Source organism: Aegilops tauschii, chromosome 1, assembly GCF_002575655.3.
Source record: "Aegilops tauschii subsp. strangulata cultivar AL8/78 chromosome 1, Aet v6.0, whole genome shotgun sequence".
NCBI classification, from domain to species: Eukaryota; Viridiplantae; Streptophyta; class Magnoliopsida; order Poales; family Poaceae; genus Aegilops; species Aegilops tauschii.
In genome coordinates, this window is record NC_053035.3 from 238,015,792 (window position 1) to 238,041,361 (window position 25,570).

Genomic DNA, 25,570 nt, shown 5'->3' on the forward strand with positions numbered 1-25,570 from the left:
TCATCTTTTTCATCCAATGAGCTCGCAGTTTCATCAATTTCTTCTTCCATAGACTCCTGCAAAATATTAGTCTCTTCTTGGACAGCGGAGGAGTCCTCAATATATGGTTTAACATAGGAATTAGAAGCATAATTATCATAACAATATTTAAGTATAGCAAAACTTTCAGATTTGTAAAGAGTAGCATCATACTTTTCAATCAAAGAAGCAATTTCATAAGTACCCTTAAAAGCAACAAATTCTTCAATTTGTTCAAAATCAAAGTAATTATAAACACCTTTGGCATAATAAGATACGATTCCATTATCAATAAACACACATTGGTAGGGAAGGTGTTTCTTAGGGTCTTCAGAACAACAAGTAACACCATATAATTCACATAAATTACAAGCATAACATTGCATAGTATTAATTTGATGCTGTAAAAGTTTCCCTTTTTCAGATAAACGATGTCGCACAAAACAAGCATGCTCATCTAATGATTTTCCCTCATCTAAGCTAGTTGAGTTTTCAGCACGAGCACAAATGGATCGAAGATGATCCAAGTAGAAAGCTTCGGTAGTATGATATATTTTGGGTGGTTCTTCAACCATTGGTTTAGTAGGTACAACTAATTTTTTGGTATTTTGCGTTTCCTACCGATAACTAAAGATAGAAAACAAGAGCACAAAATAAATACTACTTAATGATAAAGCAAACAAGCACACACGAGAATATTCACCCCACGCTATAACTCCCCGGCAACGGTGCTAGAAAAAGGTCTTGATAACCCACAAGTATAGGGGATCGTTTGTAGCCTTCTTCGATAAATAAGAGTGTTGAACCCAACGAGGAGTTAAAGGCAGAACAAATATTCCCTCAAGTTCTATCGACCACCGATACAACTCTACGCACACTTAACGTTTGCTTTACCGAAAACAAGTATGAAACTATTTTGTAGGTGTGAAGCTAGAACTACTTTGCATGAATAAAACTAGAAGTACTTTGCAAGACAATAAAAGTTAGGTGTTTAGAAAAAGGGTTTTTGTCAACAAGAAAGTTATTTGTCCCTAGGCAATCGATAACAAGTACCGGTAATCATTCTTGCAATTTTATATGAGGGAGTGGCATGAGCTAACATACTTTCTCTACTTGGATCATATGTACTTATGATTGGACCCCTATCAAGCATCCGCAACTACTAAAGATCATTAAGGTCGTGAAACCCAACCATAGCATTTAGTATCAAGTCCTCTTTACTCCCATACGTCATACCCCACTTACTCGGGTTTAAGCTTCTGTCACTCTCGCAACCCACCATAAGCGAACCATGAACATATTGCAACACCCTACAATGGGGGCCCCTCACGTTTGCGCGAGAACGGAGGGCACCGTAGGACAGCACCATAAATAAAATATACAATCGAACCAACCAAGATCATGATTAACCCATAGGACAAAACGGATCTACTCAAACATCATAGGATAACCATAGATCATTGGGAAATAATATATGGAGTTGAGCACCATGTTTAAGTAGAGATTATAGCGGGGAGAAGAGGTGTTACACCGCTGCATAGAGGGGGAGAGAGTTGGTGTTGACGGTAGCAAGATTGTTGATGTAGATCGCCGTCACGATCCTAGCCCCGGCGGCACTCCGGCGCCACTGGGAGAGAGGGGGAGAGAGCCCCCTCCTTCTTCTTCTTCCTTGGCCTCCCCCCTAGATGGGAGAAGGATCCCCACTCTGGTCCCTGGCCTCCATGGCGGCGGAGGGGTGGGAGCCCCTCCGAGATTGGATCTCCCTCTCTATTTCTTCTGTTTCGCGCTCTCCAGATCTGGCCGAAAACCGCTTCTTATATTCCGGGAGATCCGTAACTCCGATTGCGCTGAGATTTTAATACGTTTTTTCGGATATAAGCTTCCTTGCACCCGAAGTAGAGCTCCAACCGACATACAAGGTGAGCACTGAAGGAAATATGCGCTAGAGGCAATAATAAAGTTGTTATTTATATTTCCTTATATCATGATAAATGTTTATTATTCATGCTAGAATTGTATTAACCAGAAACTTAGTACATGTGTGAATACATAGACAAACAGAGTGTCACTAGTATGCCTCTACTTGACTAGCTCGTTGAATCAAAGATGGTTAAGTTTCCTAGCCATATACATGTGTTGTCATTTGATTAACGGGATCACATCAGTAGAGAATGATGTGATTGACTTGACCCATTCCATTAGCTTAGCATTTGATCATTTAGTATATTTCTATTGCTTTCTTCATGACTTATACATGTTTCTATGACTATGAGATTATGCAACTCCCGAATACCGGAGGAACACTTTGTGTGCTACCAAACGTCACAACATAACTGGGTGATTATAAAGGTGCTCTACAGGTGTCTCCGATGGTACTTGTTGAGTTGGCATAGATCAAGATTAGGATTTGTCACTCCGATTGTTGGAGAGGTATCTCTGGGCCCTCTCGGTAATGCACATCACTATAAGCCTTGCAAGCAATGCAACTAATGAGTTAGTTGCGGGATGATGTATTATGGAACGAGTAAAGAGACTTGCCGGTAACGAGATTGAACTAGGTATTGAGATACCAACGATCGAATCTCGGGCAAGTAACATACCGATGACAAAGGGAACAACGTATGTTGTTATGCGATTTGACCGATAAAGATCTTCGTAGAATATGTAGGAACCAATATGAGCATCCAGGTTCCGTTATTGGTTATTGACCGGTGATGAGTCTCGGTCATGTCTACATAGTTCTCGAACCCGTAGGGTCCGGACGCTTAACGTTCGGTGACAATCGGTAATATGAGTTTATGTGTTTTGATGTACCGAAGGTAGTTTGGAGTCCCGGATATGATCACGAACATGACGAGGAGTCTCGAAATGGTCGAGACATAAAGATCGATATATTGGATGACTATGTTTGGACTTCGGAAGGGTTCCGAGTGAATTTGGACAAATACCGGAGTACCGGGGGGTTACCGGAACCCCCCGGGGAGTGTAATGGGCCTCATGGGCCTTGGTGGAGAGAGGAAGGGGCGGCCAGGGCAAGCCGCGCGCCCCTCCCTCTCTAGTCCGAATTGGACAAGGAAGGGGGGCGGCGCCCCCCTTTTTTCCTTCCCCCTCTCTCCTCCTTCCTACCCTCCTACTCCTACTCTTGGAAGGGGTGGAATCCTACTCCCGGTGGGAGTAGGACTCCCCTTGGGGCGCACCTAGGAGGCCGGCCTCCTCCCCCTCCTCCACTCCTTTATATACGGGGGAGGGGGCACCTCATAGACACAAGTTGATCATTGATCTCTTAGCCGTGTGCGGTGCCGCCCTCCACTATAATCCACCTCGGTCATATCGTAGCGGCGCTTAGGCGAAGCCCTGCATCGGTAGCTTCATCATCACTGTCATCACGCCGTCGTGCTGATGGAACTCTCCCTCGAAGCTCTACTGGATCGTGAGTTCATGGGACGTCACCGAGCTTAACGTGTGCAGATCGCGGAGGTGTCATACGTTCGGTACTAGGATTGGTCGACCATGAAGACGTACGACTACATCAACCGCGTTGTCATAATGCTTCCGCTTACGGTCTACGAGGGTACGTGGACGACACTCTCCCCTCTCGTTGCTATGCGTCACCATGATCTTGCGTGTGCGTAGGAATTTTTTTGAAATTACTACGTTCCCCAACAGTGGCATCAGAGCCAGGTTTATGCATAGATGTTATATGCATGAGTAGAACACAAGTGAGTTGTGGGCGATACTAGTCATACTGCTTACCAGCATGTCATACTTTGATTCGGCGGTATTGTTGGATGAAGCGGCCCGGACCGACATTACGCGTACGCTTACGCGAGACTGGTTCTACCGACGTGCTTCGCATACAGGTGGCTGGTGGGTGTCAATTTCTCCAACTTTAGTTGAATCGAGTGTGGCTACGCCCGGTCCTTGTTGAAGGTTAAAACAGCACATACTTGACGAAATATCGTTGTGGTTTTGATGCGTAGGTAAGAACGGTTCTTGCTCAGCCCGTAGCAGCCACGTAAAACTTGCAACAACAAAGTAGAGGACATCTAACTTGTTTTTGCAGGGCATGCTGTGATGTGATATGGTCAAGACATGATGCTAAATTTTATTGTATGAGATGATCATGTTTTGTAACAAAGTTATCGGCAATTGGTAGGAGCCATATGGTTGTCGCTTTATTGTATGAAATGCAATCGCCATGTAATTGCTTTACTTTATCACTAAGCGGTAGCGATAGTCGTAGAAGCAATAGTTGGCGAGATGACAACGATGCTACGATGGAGATCAAGGTGTCGCGCCGGTGACGATGGTGATCATGGCGGTGCTTTGAAGATGGAGATCAAAGGCACAAGATGATGATGGCCATATCATATCACTTATATTGATTGCATGTGATGTTTATCCTTTATGCATCTTATTTTTCTTAGATCGACAGTAGCATTATAAGATGATCTCTCACTAAATTTCAAGGTACAAGTGTTCTCCCTGAGTATGCACCGTTGCAAAAGTTCGTCGTGCCAAGACACCACGTGATGATCGGGTGTGATAAGCTCTACGTTCACATACAATGGGTGCAAGCCAGTTTTGCACACGCAGAATACTCGGGTTAAACTTGACGAGCCTAGCATATGCAGATATGGCCTCGGAACACTGAGACCGAAAGGTCGAGCGTGAATCATATAGTAGATATGATCAACATAGTGATGTTCACCGTTGAAAACTACTCCATCTCACGTGATGATCGGACATGGTTTAGTTGATATGGATCACGTGATCACTTAGATGATTAGAGGGATGTCTATCTAAGTGGGAGTTCTTAAGTAATTTGATTAATTGAACTTTAATTTATCATGAACTTAGTACCTGGTAGTATTTTGCATGTCTATGTTGTTGTAGATAGATGGCCCGTGTTGTTGTTCCGTTGAATTTTAATGCGTTCCTTGAGAAAGCTAAGTTGAAAGATGATGGTAGCAACTACACGGACTGGGTCCGTAACTTGAGGATTATCCTCATTGCTGCACAGAAGAATTACGTCCTGGAAGCACCACTAGGTACCAAACCCGCTGCAGGAGCAACACGAGATGTTATGAATGTCTGGCAGAGCAAAGCTGATGACTACGCGATAGTTCAATGTGCCATGCTTTACGGCTTAGAACCGGGACTTCAACGACGTTTTGAACGTCATGGTGCATATGAGATGTTCCAGGAGTTGAAGTTAATATTTCAAGCAAATGCCCGGATTGAGAGATATGAAGTTTCCAATAAGTTCTACAGCTGCAAGATGGAGGAGAATAGTTCTGTCAGTGAGCATATACTCAAAATGTCTGGGTATAACAATCACTTGATTCAACTGGGAGTTAATCTTCCGGATGATAGTGTCATTGACAGAATTCTTCAATCACTGCCACCAAGCTACAAGAGCTTCGTGATGAACTATAACATGCAAGGGATGGATAAGACAATTCTCGAGCTCTTCACAATGCTAAAGGCTGCGGAGGTAGAAATCAAGAAGGAGCATCAAGTGTTGATGGTCAACCAGACCACCAGTTTCAAGAAAAAGGGTAAAGGGAAGAAGGGGAACTTCAAGAAGAATGGCAAGCAAGTTGCTGCTCAAGTGAAGAAGCCCAAGTCTGGACCTAAGCCTGAGACTGAGTGCTTCTACTGCAAAGGGACTGGTCACTGGAAGCGGAACTGCCCCAAGTATTTGGCGGATAAGAAGGATGGCAAGGTGAACAAAGGTATATCTGATATACATGTTATTGATGTGTACCTTACTAAAGCTCGCAGTAGTGCCTGGGTATTTGATACTGGTTCTATTGCTAATATTTGCAACTCGAAACAGGGACTACGAATTAAGCGAAGATTGGCTAAGGATGAGGTGACGATGCGCGCGGGAAATGGTTCCAAAGTCGACGTGATCGCGGTCGGCACGCTACCTCATCTACCTTCAGATTAGTTTTAGACATGAATAATTGTTATTTGGTGCCAGCGTTAAGCATGAACATTATATCTGGATCTTGTTTGATGCGAGATGGTTATTCATTTAAATCAGAGAATAATGGTTATTCTATTTATATGAGTAATATCTTTTATGGTCATGCACCCTTGAAGAGTGGTCTATTCTTTTTGAATCCCGATAGTAGTGATACACATATTCATAATATTGAAGCCAAAAGATGCAGAGTTGATAATGATAGTGCAACTTATTTGGGGCACTGCCGTTTAGGTCATATTGGTGTAAAGCGCATGAAGAAACTCCATTCTGATGGACTTTTGGAATCACTTGATTATGAATCACTTGGTACTTGCGAACCATGCCTCATGGGCAAGATGACTAAAACACCGTTCTCCGGAATAATGGAGCGAGCAACAGATTTGTTGGAAATCATACATACTGATGTATGTGGTCCAATGAATGTTGAGGCTCGCAGCGGGTATCGTTATTTTCTCACCTTCACAGATGATTTGAGCAGATATGGGTATATCTACTTGATGAAACATAAGTCTGAAACATTTGAAAAGTTCAAAGAATTTCAGAGTGAAGTGGAAAATCATCGTAACAAGAAAATAAAATTTCTACGATCTGATCGTGGAGGAGAATATTTGAGTTACGAGTTTGGTCTTCATTTGAAACAATGCGGAATAGTTTCGCAACTCATGCCACCCGGAACACCACAGCGTAATGGTGTGTCCGAACGTCGTAATCGTACTTTACTAGATATGGTGTGATCTATGATGTCTCTTACTGATTTACCACTATCGTTTTGGGGTTATGCTTTAGAGACGGCTGCATTCACGTTAAATAGGGCACCATCTAAATCCGTTGAGACGACACCTTATGAACTATGGTTTGGCAAGAAACCAAAGTTGTCGTTTCTTAAAGTTTGGGGCTGCGATGCTTATGTGAAAAAGCTTCAACCTGATAAGCTCGAACCCAAATTGGAGAAATGTGTCTTCATAGGATACCGAAAGGAGACTGTTGGGTACACCTTCTATCACAGATCCGAAGGCAAGACATTCGTTGTTAAGAATGGATCCTTTCTAGAGAAGGAGTTTCTCTCGAAAGAAGTGAGTGGGAGGAAAGTAGAACTTGATGAGGTAAATGTACCTACTCCCTTATTGGAAAGTAGTTCAACACAGAAATCTGTTCCTGTGACTCCTACACCAATTAGTGAGGAAGCTAATAATGATGATCATGAAACTTCAGATCAAGTTACTACCGAACCTCATAGGTCAACCAGAGTAAGATCCGCACCAGAGTGGTACGGTAATCCTGTTCTGGAAGTCATGTTACTTGACCATGACGAACCTACGAACTATGAGGAAGCGATGATGAGCCCAGATTCCGCAAAATGGCTTGAGGCCATGAAATCTGAGATGGGATCCATGTATGAGAACAAAGTGTGGACTTTGGTTGACTTGCCCGATGATCGGCAAGCCATCGAGAATAAATGGATCTTCAAGAAGACTGACGCTGACGGTAATGTTACTGTCTACAAAGCTCGACTTGTTGCGAAAGGTTTTCGACAAGTTCAAGGAGTTGACTATGATGAGACCTTCTCACCCGTAGCGATGCTTAAGTCCGTCCAAATCATGTTAGCAATTGCTGCATTTTATGATTATGAAATTTGGCAAATGGATGTAAAGACTGCATTCCTGAATGGATTTCTGGAAGAAGAGTTGTATATGATGCAACCTGAAGGTTTTATCGATCCAAAGGGTGCTAACAAAGTGTGCAAGCTCCAGCGATCCATTTATGGACTGGTGCAAGTATCTCGGAGTTGGAATAAACGTTTTGATAGTGTGATCAAAGCATATGGTTTTATACAGACTTTTGGAGAAGCCTGTATTTACAAGAAAGTGGGTGGGAGCTCTGTAGCATATCTAATATTATATGTGGATGACATATTGTTGATTGGAAATGATATAGAATTTCTGGATAGCATAAAAGGATACTTGAATAAGAGTTTTTCAATGAAAACCCTCGGTGAAGCTGCTTATATATTGAGCATCAAGATCTATAGAGATAGATCAAGACGCTTAATTGGACTTTCACAAAGCACACACCTTGATAAAGTTTTGAAGAAGTTCAAATGGATCAAGCAAAGAAAGGGTTCTTGCATGTGTTACAAGGTGTGAAGTTGAGTCAGACTCAATGCCCGACCACTGCAGAAGATAGAGAGAAAATGAAAGGTGTTCCCTATGCTTCAGCCATAGGCTCTATCATGTATGCAATGTTGTGTACCAGACCTAATGTGTGCCTTGCTATTAGTTTAGCAGGGAGGTACCAAAGTAATCCAGGAGTGGATCACTGGACAGCGGTCAAGAACATCCTGAAATACCTGAAAAGGACTAAGGATATGTTTCTCGTTTATGGAGGTGACAAAGAGCTCGTTGTAAATGGTTACGTTGATGCAAGCTTTGACACTGATCCGGATGACTCTAAGTCACAAACCGGATATGTATTTATATTGAACGGTGGAGCTGTCAGTTGGTGCAGTTCTAAGCAAAGCGTCGTGGCGGGATCTACGTGTGAAGCGGAGTACATAGCTGCTTCGGAAGCAGCAAATGAAGGAGTCTGGATGAAGGAGTTCATATCCGATCTAGGTCTCATACCTAGTGCATCGGGTCCAATGAAAATCTTTTGTGACAATACTAGTGCAATTGCCTTGGCAAAGGAATCCAGATTTCACAAGAGAACCAAGCACATCAAGAGACGCTTCAATTCCATCCGTGATCAAGTCAATGAGGGAGACATAGAGATTTGCAAGATACATACGGATCTGAATGTTGCAGACCCATTGACTAAGCCTCTCTCCTGAGCAAAACATGATCAGCACCAAGACTCCATGGGTGTTAGAATCATTACTGTGTAATCTAGATTATTGACTCTAGTGCAAGTGGGAGACTGAAGGAAATATGCCCTAGAGGCAATAATAAAGTTGTTATTTATATTTCCTTATATCATGATAAATGTTTATTATTCATGCTAGAATTGTATTAACCGGAAACTTAGTACATGTGTGAATACATAGACAAACAGAGTGTGACTAGTATGCCTCTACTTGACTAGCTCGTTGAATCAAAGATGGTTAAGTTTCCTAGCCATAGACATGAGTTGTCATTTGATTAACGGGATCACATCATTAGAGAATGATGTGATTGACTTGACCCATTCTGTTAGCTTAGCATTTGATCGTTTAGTATATTGCTATTGCTTTCTTCATGACTTATACATGTTTCTATGACTATGAGATTATGCAACTCCCGAATACCGGATGAACACTTTGTGTGCTACCAAACGTCACAACGTAACTGGGTGATTATAAAGGTGCTCTACAGGTGTCTCCGATGGTACTTGTTGAGTTGGCATAGATCAAGATTAGGATTTGTCACTCCGATTGTCGGAGAGGTATCTCTGGGCCCTCTCGGTAATGCACATCACTTTAAGCCTTGCAAGCAATGCAACTAATGAGTTAGTTGCGGGATGATGTATTACGGAATGTGTGAAGAGACTTGCCGGTAACGAGATTGAACTAGGTATTGGGACCGACGATCGAATCTCGGGCAAGTAACATACCGATGACAAAGGGAACAACTTATGTTGTTATGTTGTTTGACCGATAAAGATCTTCGTAGAATATGTAGGAACCAATATGAGCATCCAGGTTCCTCTATTGGTTATTGACCGGAGATGAGTCTCGGTCATGTCTACATAGTTCTTGAACCCGTAGGGTCCGCACGTTTAACGTTCGGTGACGATCTGTAATATGAGTTTATGTGTTTTGATGTACCGAAGGTAGTTCGGAGTCCCGGATATGATCACAGACATGACGAGGAGTCTCGAAATGGCCGAGACATAAAGATCGATATATTAGATGACTATGTTTGGACTTCGGAAGGGTTCTGAGTGAGTTTGGACAAATACCGGAGTACCGGGGGGTTACCGGAACCCCCCGGGAGTGTAATGGGCCTCATGGGCCTTGGTGGAGAGAGGAAGGGGCGGCCAGGGCAGGCCGCGTGCCCCCACCCCTCTAGTCCGAATTGGACAAGGAAGGGGGGGCCCCTTTTTCCTTCCCCTCTCCCCTCCTTCCTTCCCTCCTACTCCTACTCTTGGAAGGGGTGGAATCCTACTCCCGGTGGGAGTAGGACTCCCCTTGGGGCGCGCCTAGGAGGCCGGCCTCCTCCCCCTCCTCCACTCCTTTATACACGAGGGAGGGGGGCACCCCATAGACACACAAGTTGATCATTGATCTATTAGCCGTGTGCGGTGCCCCCTCCACCATAATCCACCTCGGTCATATCGTAGCGGTGCTTAGGCAAAGCCCTGCGTCGGTAGCTTCATCATCACCGTCATCACGCCGTCGTGCTGACGGAACTCTCCCTCGAAGCTCTACTAGATTCTAAGTTCATGGGACGTCACCGAGTTGAACGTGTGCAGATCGCGGAGGTGCCGTATGTTCGGTACTAGGATCGGTCGAATCGTGAAGACGTACGACTACATCAATCGCGTTGTCATAACGCTTTTGCTTTGTTGGGGATCGTTGCAGAAATTAAAAAATTTCTACGCATCACCAAGATCAATGTATGGAGAGACTAGCAACGAGAGAGAGGGGAGTGCATCTTCATACCCTTGAAGATCGCGATGCGGAAGCGTTACAAGAACGCGGTTGGAGGAGTCATACACGCAGCGACGCGGTCGATTCCGATCTAAGTGCCGAACAACGGCGCCTCCGCATTCAACACACGTGCAACCCGGTGACGTCTCCCGCGCCTTGATCCAGCAAGGAGGAGGGAGAGGTTGGGGAAGACAACTCCAGCAGCAGCACGACGGCGTGGTGGTGGTGGAGCAGCGTGGTTTCCAGTAGGGCTTCGCCAAGCACTACGAAGGACGAGGATGTGGAGAGGTAGGGCTGCGCCGAGAGAGAGAGAGAGACTCGTGCCCTTGGTAGCCACAAACCCCCCACTATATATAGAAGGAGGGGAGGAGGGTGCGCCCCCTCTAGGGTTCCCACCCCTAGGGGGGGCGGCAGCCCTAGATGGGATGGAGGGGGGCGGCCAAGAGGGAGAGAGGGGGGGCGCGCCCTAGGGTGGGCCTCAGGCCCATCTGCGCCTAGGGTTTCCCCCTCTCCTCTTTGCTGCGCCTTGGGCCTTGGTGGGAGGCGCACCAGCCCACTCAGGGGCTGGTCCCTTCCCACTCTTGGCCCATGCAAGCCTCCAGGGCTGGTGGCCCCTCCCGGTGGACCCCCGGAACCCTCCGGTGGTCTCGGTACATTACCGGTGACGCCCGAAACATTTCCGGTGGCCAAAACCTCACTTCCTATATATTATTCTTTACCTCTGGACCATTTCGGAACTCCTCGTGACGTCCGCGATCTCATCCGAGACTCCGAACAACATTCGGTAACCACGTAAAAACTTTCATATAACCCTAGCGTCATCGAACCTTAAGTGTGTAGACCCTACGGGTTCGGGAGGCATGTAGACATGACCGAGACATCTCTCTGGTCAATAACCAACAGCGGGATCTGGATACCCATGTTGGCTCCTACATGTTCCACGATGATCTTATCGGATGAACCACGATGTCGAGGATTCAATCAATCCCGTATACAATTCCCTTTGTCTACCGGTATGATACTTGCCCGAGATTTGATCGTCGGTATCCCTATACCTTGTTCAATCTCGTTACCGGCAAGTCTCTTTTACTCGATCCATAACACATCATCCCGTGATCAACTCCTTGGTCACACTGAGCTCATTATGATGATGTCCTACCAAGTGGGCCCAGAGATACCTCTCCGTCACACAGAGTAACAAATCCCAGTCTCGATTCGTGCCAACCCAACAGACACTTTCGGAGATACCCGTAGTGCACCTTTATAGCCACCCAGTTACGTTGTGACGTTTGGCACACCCAAAGCATTCCTACGGTATCCGGGAGTTGCACAATCTCATGGTCTAAGGAAATGATACTTGACATTAGAAAAGCTTTAGCAGACGAACTACACGATCTTGTGCTATGCTTAGGATTGGGTCTTGTCCATCACATCATTCTCCTAATGATGTGATCCCGTTATCAACGACATCCAATGTCCATGGTCAGGAAACCGTAACCATCTATTGATTAACGAGCTAGTCAACTAGAGGCTCACTAGGGACATGTTGTGGTCTATGTATTCACACATGTATTACGATTTCCGGATAACACAATTATAGCATGAACAATAGACAATTATCATGAACAATGAAATATAATAATAACCATTTTATTATTGCCTCTAGGGCATATTTCCAACACGCTTACGGTCTACGAGGGTACGTGGACGACACTCTCCCCTCTCGTTGCTATGCGTCACCATGATCTTGCGTGTGCGTAGGAAAATTTTGAAATTACTACGTTACCCAACAACCAGAGATGAACCCTAAAAATGTGTGAAGACATTGAAGACAATGGTGGTTCATGAAGACATTCATGATGTGTTATGACATGTGAAGACATTCACTTGAAGACTATGGAGTGCGAAGACATAGTTGTTTCATAGTTTCCTTTTCTTCTTTGTTGAGTCATAGGAACCACCGTACTGTTAAGTGAGGTCCAAGTGAACAAAGTCAGAATGACTGATGTGATGCTCAACCAAAATCCTATGTTTTCGAGCGAAGACAATGAGAGCAAATCTTATCCAGAGGTGGATGAGTCAGCTTTGCTTGTAGCCCAAGTCAAGCTGCCGCGTGTGTTTGAAATCCGACCGTTGGACACGTGTCGGTTCCTTAGTAACGGTCATTTCGAACATATCATGTCGGGTTGCCTCATGGCTATAAATAGCCCACCCCCTACACCATAAATTGGTGGCTGCTCAGAGTTAGTGCACGACTTTTGTCGTTTGAGAGCAACCCGAGATCCTTGCGAGGACAAAGCCCAAAACACCCAGAGCCAAAGAGTGTTAGGCACCACTGAAGTATTTCTGTCCGTGTGACCTGAAGACTTGTTACACTCGAGGACTGTGAATCCTCCAGCCGGTTAGCCATCGCGTTCTGAGCATCCAAGAGCCATTGTGGATCGCCGGTGAACGAAGTCTATGAAGGTTTGGAACTCTACCTTGAAGACTTACCAGAGTGATTGGGCGAGGACTGGGTGTCCTTAGCTCAAAGGGAATAAGGTGAAGACGCGGTCTTCTGAGTTCAATCTCAGCCTCCCTAACCAGACGTACAGTTGTCACAGCAACTGGAACTGGTCTACTAAATCCTTGCCTTCACCAAGCAACTGGTTCTATCCCCAACTTGCTTTAATTTTCCGTTTGTCTTCGTGAAGTCATTGCTTGCCTGTCTGATCTGATTGACTTCACTGTGTGAAGACTATTACCTGTTTGGCTTCATATTGTTTTCCATTCTGATCCATTCTACCTAGCTGCTGATAGTCTTCGTACTTGCACTGTATTGCTTACTTGACTATGGCTTGTCTAGTGTAGTCTATCTTCCGCTGCATATTCATAGGTTCATTCCATCTGTTTGTCTTCAAAGACCTCATGTTTTGAAGACTTCCATAAAAATCGCCTATTCACCCCCCTCTAGTCGATAACTAGCACTTTTGACATTCAGTGGTTCATCATAAATTCAAAAATATGTAATACAGTGGTAACATGTCAGCATATGGAGATGGGAATTTATTTGATTTTTCTGCATCTATTAGTAATGAGTATGGGCTATATTTTCTGCATACTCTAATATCTACAGGTACATCCCATCTTCCATAAATCATAGGACTATGCAGACCTTGCTACTTGGCAGAATGGATCGGATTCAAATTTGCTTATGGATCAAACAACATTCTGGTTGCATGTCTATAGGAAAACCTAGGAAACAAAAGTTCTTCCCTTCTAAAGGATGATAGATGAGCCGTGCGCCAACATGCCGCAAGGTATCAGTGTAAACTACAAACAAAGATTGAGAGAGTGAAAATTACTCATTAAAATTGTTAGAAAAATATGCAACTTTTATTTGTTTTTCTATCAATTGCCCAACAGTAATTTGTTTACCCATCGTATGTTATTGTCTCAAGAGAAGCCATATTGTTTTCAGATCTATATTTCCAAAAACCCAAAACTATTTTGCTGCACTTTTTCTTTACTTGTTTTTTTGTGTTCTTGCCAGATCCATTTATCCACTTTCATACAATTTAATCTATCCTTCTATCATGGAGGGATTGACAACCCCTCTTACGCGTCAGATTGCAATTATTTATTATTTGTGTGCATGTATCGTTTACATAGTGTTGATTGGTTCTCCTGCTGGATTGATAACCTTGGTTTCATAACTGAGGAAAATATTTACCGTAGCTGTACTAAATCATCTCTTTCTCTTTGGGGAAATACCGACGCAGTTTCAAACCGCATCAGCCGCCGGATTCACACGGTGTACAACTGTTCCTCACACGGAAGCATAAACTATGAAGAACAACTGTGCTTTTCACTTATCATAAAGTACAATCATTTTTTTCCTTTTCAGGAGGAAGCACAACTTTACCTCCAAGTGAAGCATAACTGCGCTTCATGAGGATTTTTTTCAAGAAACCTAAAAAGAACCCAGCAAAATTGAAAAAACCAACAAAAAACTAAAAAACGTGTGAAAAAAATTGTGCTCCAGCTGGTGCGCTCAGTGCAGGACACCTGACAACGGCGCACCACATGACATGACCTCGTGTAGCCCTCGCTCCCACCGGGAAGGACCCCCAGGAGTAATCACCGGTTAATCGCTCCTCTGCAACGCTCCATGTTCAAGCTTAATTTATGGTCAGTGCAATTCAGAACTTTTTTTGTTTGTTTTATTTATTAAGAATAGAAAAAACACCCATTTGGCTTCTTTTTGAGGAAAAAAATCCATTTAGCTTCTTTTTTCTTTGAGACAAAACATCCATTTAGTTTTTTTTTCTTTTTGAGAAATTGACATCCATTTAGCTGGGTGGTCTCAATTTCTAATCGGGCCTTCTTCTGCGGTCCGAAAGCCCAAGACGCTCGCGCAACCCAACTCTCTCCAGCCTTCACCTGTCTCTCTGCCCGCGCCGTCTCTCTCTCCCTCGCCTCTTTCCGCAACCAGCACCCTCTAGGGCACAGCACCACAGCACCACACGCCGCCGCCGCCGCTCGCCATGTCTGACTCCGACGAATACGGTGCGACTCCCACCCCTTCTCGTCCCCTTCCCCTGCTATCTACTCCTCCGTTTTTCTGATCGACTCGCCCCCTCTCTTCGTGTGACGTTCAGTGGACCTGCCGGTCTCGGACGAGGAAGAGGATGAGTGGGAGGATGGAGACGAAGCTGAGGAGGAGGAGGTGCAGGGAAGCTCTAAGAAGAAGGCCAAGCAGCACGTCGACCAACTCAAGAGGCTGCAGGAAAAGGTTCGTCTCCTGTCCGCATCATCTTCCGATTTCTGCGCCGTCCTTCAGTGGAATCTTGTTTTGCAATCGGTTAATGGTCGCTGTTAGTACCTATTATTATCTTAGTATAAGCGGTTACTCATGCCTGACAAATTTTGGACGCACCGAATTCAGGCTGCAAGTCATTGTAGGAGTTGCACATACAGTTTGTCATTCGTATCAATTGTAGTCTGGTGACTTAAAGAATGACAGTAAATAAACTATGAATCGCACTGACCATTCTAAGCAACGAAAGCTTTAAGCATGTTGCAAGATGGATTGTCGATTTACAGAGATAATAATCGTGAGAGATGTGACAAAGGCGGTTTGTCATTTTGTATGGAGTGCCTTATGTTCAGTAGCTTCAGCTGCACTGTAGTTGTTATGAATGAAACTGAAATTGTACGTGTTAGGCACACCCATGCTCTAACATAAGTAGTTCCATTGAATTAAAATTCCAAATTTATAATTTGAAATCTTAACTGGACCCTTTTCACCGAAAAGAATATGCCATTGACTTAACATTTGGATAGTCTTCTTATTCTTTAACTAATAAGCTCCCCACTGTTGATTTGTTTTTTCTGTTGTCGACTGGACATGTGATTGATGCGTAAGAGAATTGGTCCCTAATTGTTTGATGTCTTTTGGTTAGCTTTGGTTGGTTTGCTTGTGCAATTCCTTTTTGATATCCTATCATGTATGGACTCTGGTTACACATGTCACGGCCACAGCCAGGAGCTTAATTCTGGTTTTTCAGTTTGTTCTTCTTTTCTTTCGTATTTTGTAACCACTAATTTTCTTCTCTATGCTGTTGAGTTACTGTTGACTGCTTATGAAACTTACGGAGATTTTTTTTTGTAGGATCCCGAGTTCTTTAAATATTTGGAAGAGTGTGATAAAGAGCTCTTGGAATTCAATGATGATGGCATCGCTGTAAGATGAATTTTACTCTTTTTACTTGCAATAATCCTTCTCCCTCTAGAAGTTTATATGAGTTGGGTTGCTTTGTGTTTAGGATGATCAAGAAAGTGACGAGGAACCTAAATCTGTCCCTAAGGAGGAGCCAAAAGAAAGTGTTAAACCAATTACGATGGAAATGGTTGATTCCTGGTGCAAAGGGGCCGAAGATGGGAAGATAGGATCTATCAGGTCTATTCTTCAAGCCTTCAGGAGAGCTTGCCATTATGGCGAGGACAGTGGGGACAATTCAGCACCAAAATTCAGTGTCATGTCCGGTAGTGTACTCGACAAAGTCATGCACTACGTTTTGAAGAACATGGATAGCATCCTTCGCCAATTACTCGGTGCCCCTAGCTCTGGAGGGAAGAAAGAGAAAATCAGTGAGCTGATGATGACTAATTCATGGAAGAGGAATGGCAATCTAATGAGGGTGTATCTTGTCAATGCATTCCATATGATAACCGAGATGACTGATGACCAAATGATCGCATTTACTATTCTCCGTGTCAGAGCATCAGCTGTTTTTCTGGCAGCCTTCCCTTCTCTCCTTAGGAAGTATGTTAAGGTGCGTTAGCTTTGCCTTCTCATTTCATTTTAAGTAGCTTTCAGCATTACTCTGATGTCCATCTGACAAGAATTTTCTCAACTTGATGGTGTTATTTTAGACCCTGTTGTATACCTGGGCTAGAGGTCGAGGTGCCATGCCCTTTATTTCGTTTTTGTTCCTCCGAGACTTGTGTGTTCAAGTAGGTCCGGATTGCCTTGACACATGCCTCAAGGGTATCTACAAGGCTTATTTGGTGAACTGCAAGTTGTCCAAGTCTATCAGCGGATCGAAACTGCAGCACATTCAATTTCTTGGGAATTGTGTCAAAGAATTGTATACCGTGGACCCTCAAAGTGCTTATCAACATGCTTTTGTTTTCATTCGTCAGTTGGCAGTTATCCTAAGAGGTGCTCTTACCGAAAGAGGACCAAAGGTATTTTGTCCATTGAACTGTCATGTTCATATGCTAGAACTGCATTTATTACTTGTGATCTGACAGAGTTTTTTTGGTTCTTGTTTCATCTTTTGAAGACATCAAAGGACAAAAAGCAGAAAGAAAGAAACAAACCAACGAACAAACAGCTGGAGGTACTATTTCTATTAGTCTTTGCCAAGTATTTTCTTGTATTTTGGAAACACAAGTGTTGTCTGCTCATAGGAGGGATACATTCTTTTAGATTATTTGCTGACAACAGCTCATTTTTGGGCTAATTCTATTGGTTCCTTTCGTATGTTAGTTTGATATTTTTTGTTGTCAATCAGACAAAAAGAGGAACGTTTTCCTGTTGTGAACTGATGATAAGCTTACATTGTTCTTGTGCAGAAATCCTACCAAAAAGTTTATGATTGGCAATTTATATTCTGCCTTGAGCTTTGGACAGGTGTTGTGTGTGGATGTAGTTCTGAGGAAGATTTCCGGCCTTTGGCCTATCCGTTAACCCAGATAATACACGGTGTAGCATGTCTTGTACCGAGTGCACGCTACTTCCCTGTACGCATTAGATGTGTAAAGATGCTTAATTGCATTGCCGAAGCCACCGGTACCTTTATTCCGGTGTCCTCTCTGTTGCTTGATATGCTAGAAATGAAAGAACTTAGAGGCCGTCCAGATGGTGGTGTTGGCAAAGCAGTGAATATGTTCAATGTTAAACAGGTTTGTTTCCTTGTAACACAATTCTATGGGGACATGCCTCTGAAAACAAACATATAACAGGTAGTCCTCTTACAGGTAGATAAGAAAATGGTGAAGACACGTGCCTTTCAGGAAGCTTGCATTTACTCTGTGGTTGATGAGCTGGCTAAGCATTTGGCGCAGTGGAGCTACTCTGTTGCCTTCATCGAGATGTCCTTTTTGCCACTTGTTCAACTTCGGAACTTTTGCAAAACCATCAAGGCTGACAGATTTCGAAAAGAGATGAAGGATCTTATTCGTCAGGTTTGCTAAGCATGTATAAAAGAATATTTAACTATATATAGTACTTGATCGGGCGCATGTGCTGATTTCCATTTCTGATTCCAGGTAGAGGCAAATGTTGAGTTCATAAGCGCAAAGCGTGCCGGAATTACATTCCCCCCCAATGATCCAGCTGTAGATTCATTTCTACAGGTATAGGTGGTCCTGTTGGCTTTGCTATCTGGACACTATTTATTACTCCCTCTGTTCACAAATGTAAGACATTTACATTTGTGAACAGAGGGAGTAGTATATTTTGATTCTTGTGCAGTTGTGTTAAAACATATAATATTCTTTCCCAACAGGCTGAGAAGGAAGTACGGTCAAGCCCTCTCTCAGAATATGTTGCTACTCTACATCAGAGAGCACAGAACAGAATCGATTCTTTGGATGAGACAAGGTTAGTTCCGTCGATGCTTGTGTATAATACCATAAAGCAAATTACCGCATTATCATTGAGTGACTTCCAATCTTCCATCATCTTACCACACACCATACTTCAGTAATTTGTATGACTAAATGTACTCATGCACGCTCATGTTCCGAGTAAATGTATTGATGAATGCCATTTACTAATTCATTCCTTTGTGTACCAGTGTTATCGTGGGTGCAGAGTCCTCTACCTTTTCGAAGAGGCTATCAGAGGCACAGAAGCAACAGGAGGAACATGATGATAGTGAAGAACCCATTGCTTTCAGTAAGAACTTGTTGGCGGAGAAGAAGAAAACAAAGTATGTTCAAACCTTTACCCTTCTTTCCTGGTCGGTTTCCTTGCATGCACAAGGCATGATGTTTACCTCCTCTCCTTTCCTGGTGCAGAGCTGCAAAGGAGAAGAGCAAGAAACGAGCCCGTGACGACGATGATGTGCCTGCGGAGGAGGATGTGGTTGAGGATTTGGTCTTGAGTTCAGATGAGGAAGCGGAAGATGAGAACGATGGCCTCGGGTCAGACGAGGATGGCTCCGCGCCCGTTGAAGATGACAGCGATGAAGACTTTGTGGACCCAGACAGCGCGTGGAAGAAACAGAAGGAGAAGCTGAAGAAGCGGAGCAAGTACCAACCGTCGAACAAGGCATCCTCCAAAACCAAAAGGAAACCCCACCCTAAGAAGAAAGCAAAGCATTAATCAACGTAGAGCTAGGGCTCGGCAAAGACTGTTGACGAAGTGCTATGCTTCCAGTCATGAGAAACACCTGCCTGTCACGGGAAATTTTGTTTAAGTTGAGAATTACACAGCTTCCTTTGTCATCTCCATGCATTTATATCGAGGTTATTCATATTCTGCTCAGTTCAACTTTGCTGATATTTTTTTTTCGAAAAGGAGGCAAAATATTTGCCTCATCGATTAATTAAGAAGAAGAGAATTGCTCAGTTAATTAACGGAAAACTGGGCAAAAACCGATACATATAGACCACGTGCGGACTACTTGCTAAGAGAGAAACTCCATGACCCAACACTCCATGACCCAACGGTCAACCCGACAAACACACATAAGTCGCAACAACCACAATCCCTCACACTTCTTTGTCGCAAAGAAACCCCCAACGAAACCAAGGTTGAAGGCAACACATACCACCAAATCCACAAATACGAGCCAGTTGGAGATGACGGTCGAAGAGATTTCATTTCCATACAATGTTCTCTTACCTGTTTTTCAGGCTGATTGTGTGCCAGGTACTTTCTAGCTATCTTCACCTGAAACTTTGCTGTGTAGACCACAAAAACTTTCAATATAAACATGAAGCAAATGCCCCAGTTTCTGACCATTCCTGTCGTTTTCAGTAGGGAATGTAAGCAACCGTGTACAGGCTATGAAGCTTCGTTTGCCTCCCTGACATGCTTAGGAAGTTGTTGTTTTTGTGCTAATATAAATTCTACTACTAGTTTATGGAGTATTGTGTAAGAGATGATTAATGCATATATACTACTGAAGAAAGAAGAAGTTTGGTGCACATCAAAGAGAATTCGGTGTACAGCACCGCGGAAGTTTCACGGGAACCAGTCTGCTTCCTTAACATCTGTCAAAAAAATAGAATCGCATTGATAATATGATTTGCAAAACAAAATAAATAAAGTAAGCAAGCCCATCTGGAGGAAAACTCAAGCCGTTGACATTCCACGTCAATAACTGAACCGCGTTGGCCCGGCACGCTTCCCGCCCCCGCCATGAGAGTACGAGAGCTCAACAATACCACATCGTTTAATTAGTCGGACTCGGTTTCCTAATCTGCGTCCAACTCGCGAGTTCCTCGCACCGATCCTATTATTAATCCAACTCCTTTCCTCCATAAACCCTCCCGCAGCATTCCTTCTTCGTTGCGATCACTACAAGTTTTATTTACTTGCCAACGAACGAACAGATTAAGTCCACCGCTCTCGACGTGACCAACGTACGTACGATACGATCATGCAGTTCCCGTTCCGCCGCGCGCCGGCGTCGCCGGCGCCCATGACGATGCTGTCCCTCCCGAGCAAGACGCCGCAGGGCTTCGCGGAGGACACCTCGGCCGCGGAGGGGGACGGCGACCTGAGGGAGTTGCTACACTGCCGCAGCCGCCTCGTCCAGACCTACTCGGACAAGAAGGGCGCCGCGGCCACGCGCGGGGACCTCCTACGCGCGTACGTCCGCGAGCTCGACGCCATCGCCCCGCGCTTCGACGAGGCGGCCGGACGGCACCGGCTTTGCTTCGCGTGGCGGGACGCTGGGACGATCCGTCGCCGGACGCACACCACGCTGTCCGCCGAGCGGGCGGTGGCGCTGTTCGCGCTGGCCACGGAGCAGGCCCGCGCGGCCGCGGAGGAGGACAGGCGCGAGGCCGACGGGATACGGCGCGCGTGCGCCGCGCTCTGCGACGCGGCGGGCCTGCTGAGGGCGGCGTCGGAGGGGGGAGACCACGCGGCGAGCTGCCAGCTGCGGCACATGTCCGGCGCGTGCATGGCAGCGTTCGAGGCGCTGATGCTCGCCCAGGCGCTCGAGTGCTACTTCGAGCTCGTCGTCGCGGGAGGCAAGCCGGCGGCGCTGTGCTGCAAGATGGCCCAGCAGGTGAGCCTGGACTACGACCGGGCGCACCGCTCCATGACGGCGCACGAGCAGCACCAGATCGACAAGTCGTGGCCGGCGAACGCGCAGGCCAAGGCGGCCTACTTCCGCGGCGAGGCGTGCCTGCGGTCGGCGCGGCTGCTGCGCGAGAACGGTGACGGTGCCGGCGGCGGCGTGGGCGAGGCGATCGCGCGGCTGAGGCAGGGGCTGGCGTCCCTGGAGGGCGCCAAGGGCGCGCTCGGGAGGGCGGCTGCGCCGGTGCGGGACGCGGTGAAGCGGCTCCGGAAGGAGGTGGAGGCCGATCTGGCGGCGGCCGAACAGGACAACTGCAGGATCTACTACGCGCGCGTGCCAACCGCGGCCGCGCTGGCCGAGCTGCCCGGACTACCGCAGCAGCTCGTGCGGCCCACCGCCGTGGAAAAGATCCTCGAGCGGGGAGCTCTGGACAAGGCGCCGCCGGCGGCGGCGGCTGAAGAAAAAACGAGCTAGCTTAGATTGAGTAGGATCATGCTATGTTTGTTGATGTTTTTGGCTTGGGAGAGCTGTTCATCCTGCATGAGATGTGGAAACCGTACAAATGTGCATCTTCCCTTCCCTCGTTCGATGCTGGCCACTGTGAGGCTCCGTTCCGAAAGCTGTAGTAGTTAGACCAGAGAACCGCCTCTCGGCGTGATCGAGTCGTGTGGGCAATGACTCACTCTCAATTATAGGAGAGGTACTTGATTTTTTAAAACATCTTCCCATATAGGAGTATTAATAATTATTAGAACGTTATTACAATGGTTTATTAGAGCAAACCACGTGCATAGCAAAATGATTGTTGTCTCAACATGGTATCTATGCTAGGAAAGACGAAAAATGGTGCATAAAAAGGCAACGCAGAGCAGAATGCACATCAGATTTCTATGAGGATTCTTGCCCTTATATCAAATTTCATTAATGCATTATCCCCCAGGGCTTCTATGAAAAGGGGGGTTGGTCTTGTCCTTTCAGGGGATTTGTGAAACTTAATGTTGACGCTTCTTTTGACCACGACCTCCTTAAAAACACGATGGGGGCGGTTTTGAGAGATGACAAAGGTAGGTTTATTGCATGAGACAACAGGATTGCGCGGATGTTTTGATGGCGGAAGCTTCATCTCTCAAATTTGGTCTAACACTGGCGCAGAGGGCGGGGTGTAATCGCCTTATTATTAACTCGGACAATCTGAAGGTGATTGAAACCATGCAGAACGGAGGACGGTCGGCGGGGTGCGGCAGCGACAATCTTCGATGATTGTTTTCATTATGCCTGTGATTTCATTATTACTAGATTCGAACATTGTAATAGAAAAGCAAATAAAGTAGCTCATGAGCTCGCTAGATTACCTAGATTTTTGTGACCTCGGATTGGTTTGAGGAGCCTTTAAATGAAATTGTAATGATTCTCACGGACGATGTACTGGTTATTTCTAATGAATAAAGGCCAATGAGTGGGGATCTTCGATGATTGTTTTCATTATGCCTGTGATTTCTTCGGGTCAATGAGTGGGGATCTGTCAAGGCTTTCATTTGCAAGAAAAGAAACACAAATGCGCACTCAGTGTCCAAAATAATAGGCATGTGAAGAGTTAATAACTATATAAAGTTTAGCTAGGCACACCCGAAGCTCCACTTCTTCCACTCCAGAACACAACCCAATAAAGTCCCAAGACGAGATAACAATGTCTCCAGAGGAGTTCCTAGCCACCACACCAATGCTTCCTGCACTTAAACCCTCCACAAAACGGATGCCAACATTGATCTTGATATGATCAGCAGTTTGACTTCACTGATGCCACCACACCTCTTGGTTCCTCAAAATGGTCGTAATTGACCTAAGCCCAGCCACCACCTCCTTTCCTTTGTTATTAGAGGCCACCTCGGCAATAGCCTAACATGACGTAAAGGAAGACCAATAACTTTCCACAAACATAGTTGATCAGTGACATATTCTTTTTCCTTTTTAAAAAATTATCTCATTCCTCAAATGCCAAGCTCTCCGAAAAAGGAAGAGGATATGCTCCCACTGAGTTCAGCTCAGCTGGCCTAATAAAATAAGCAACCGGTCTGAGACATTTTTTTAAAACATCTCCCCTCAGAAAATTTCATACATCCGTCAACCCTCAACGTCGGACACAACGCACGAGCATTAGGACAAGTCACAAGAGCATGATAAGTTCTCTCATCCTCCACCCAACAAATAGAGCACGCATGGGTGGTAGCTTGATAATGTATAACTCTATTAACCTTAATCGCGAGGTTGTTAGACATTGCACGTCAACCAAAATTTCTAATCTTTTGTGTGATGTTGGCCTTCCATATGATATCTCACAACCTCTTTTCTTCATTAGTAGTAGTACTCGGTTGCCCCAAATTATTTTTTCGATCTTTAAGCTTTAACGCTAGGTTGTATACACTCTTCATAGAGAATAACCCATTCTTTTCTAAATGCCATGCTATGAAGTCACCATCCCAAAGGATTGAATATGTAACCTCAAAATCTCTTCCACTTCATGTGGGTAGAGTAGGTGCCTAATCAATTTTGCATTCCATTTAAGTCTTGATATATTCTTCTTCTCAAAAATTTTGAGGCCAGAATTGCCAATTGTCTCTTCAAATATTGATACTCGCTCCATCAACCACCCTTCAAATGACAACAATTTTAAGCAGATCAAGTCCATGCATAATACCTTGCTAAGTCACTGATGTCAACTAAGAAAAATATGTCAAGAAGGTGCCCCTGAGGATAGTACTTTACCTTCATCACCTTACCACATAATGACTTCGTGTTAACCAGTAATTGCAAGCTTGCTTAGCCAAAAGCACTTGGTTAAATAACCAGAGGTCACACAATCCTATACCACCCTCACCTTTAGGTCTTGTTAATTTATCCCAAACCAGCCAATTAGATTTCCTCCTATCGTCCTCATCGCTCCACTAAAAGTTCCTGATAATCTGAGATAATTCCTAACATAGAGAAGCCTGAAATTTGAAAATACCCATGGCATACACCATAAGAGCCTTAATAAACGATGTAATAGGATTTTCTTTCACCTTGCTTGAAGCATATTTATCAAGGGAGAATATCACATGGAAATCAACATTCATATGTATCCCGATCATGTGAGGCAGCTCACGTGAACTTTGTATTAAATCACAAGGGAGATAGGATGCCATCTAGCTACTGCTATGGCCCCTAAGGTTCTAAAGAAACTACTCACACATAGTCATGGAGGCATCAATGTTGATGAACAAGCCTCCACTGATGGATTTCCCCCGCTCCCATCAGTGTGCCAGAACAGGCCTCTAGATTGGATCTCCTTAGAACATAAACTTGCGGCCCAAGGGATTTCGAGAAATATGGAATTTATAGGCGGAAGAATGGACGGAAGGCTCTAGCAAGTGGGTCTATGCGGTCACCCCATGCGGGTCTGTCCCTGGACACACCACCTGGCAGCTTAGGCCCCTGGCTAGGCCCTCAGTAGGTCTCAGCACTTTCTAGAATCTTCTAGTCGCGAAAATATCATGTTAAATTCTCAGGTTTTTTACCTCCATAGATATGGATTTTCTGTAAAGAAAAAAACATGCAAAAAACGGCAACAGGCTCTGGGCATTGAATTAATAGGCTAGTCTAAAACAATAATATAAAATGTTATAAAAGTATTCAAAAGTAATATTATAATGGCATGAAATAAAAAATTATACATACGTTCGAGACGTATCAGGGATGATGTGGATGCCGAAGCGGCGACTCTGAATATGGTGGCAGGGCATCGGCTCCGGTTACTCTGGTGACGGAGCAGGCGGCTCGTCTGGTGTGCGGCCTCGGGGTCGAGGTGTGTGTTATTTTTGTTCATAAGCCGGATCGGCGGCTCCGGTGGTTGTAGGGTGTCGGCTCCGGTTGGTCGGGCGACAGAGATGCCGGCTTGACCCTCGGGGTTGGCGCGGATGTTGGAGTGGCGGCTTTGGTTTTGGTTATCGGCTTCGGGTTGCTCCGGTGATGGAGCCATCAACTTGATTGGTGCGCGGCCTTGGGGTCGGTGTGTGTGATGCCCCGAGACCGATGCGCCAGTTGTCTTCTGTAGGATCGGAAGTAAGTCTAGAGGGGGGTGATTAGACT

The 25,570-nt window shown here is 45.0% G+C and overlaps 2 protein-coding genes across 2 annotated transcripts; both read left to right on the top strand.

Moving 5' to 3' along the window:
* The first annotated feature begins 15,034 nt into the window (after positions 1-15,034).
* On the top strand, positions 15,035-19,677 carry LOC109740947 (nucleolar complex protein 2 homolog). The gene is made up of 12 exons (XM_020300015.2): positions 15,035-15,185; positions 15,278-15,411; positions 16,291-16,362; positions 16,445-16,954; positions 17,055-17,369; positions 17,468-17,524; positions 17,760-18,089; positions 18,165-18,371; positions 18,456-18,542; positions 18,695-18,789; positions 18,986-19,120; positions 19,209-19,677. Exons 1-12 carry the CDS (start codon positions 15,164-15,166, stop codon positions 19,513-19,515), a joined length of 2,271 nt encoding a protein of 756 aa, XP_020155604.1. The 5' UTR covers positions 15,035-15,163; the 3' UTR covers positions 19,516-19,677.
* A 1,120-nt stretch (positions 19,678-20,797) lies between these two features.
* Positions 20,798-21,919, top strand: LOC109740963 (vacuolar-sorting protein BRO1-like). The gene has a single exon (XM_020300032.1). It carries the CDS (start codon positions 20,798-20,800, stop codon positions 21,917-21,919), a length of 1,122 nt encoding a protein of 373 aa, XP_020155621.1.
* Positions 21,920-25,570: the final 3,651 nt, after the last annotated feature.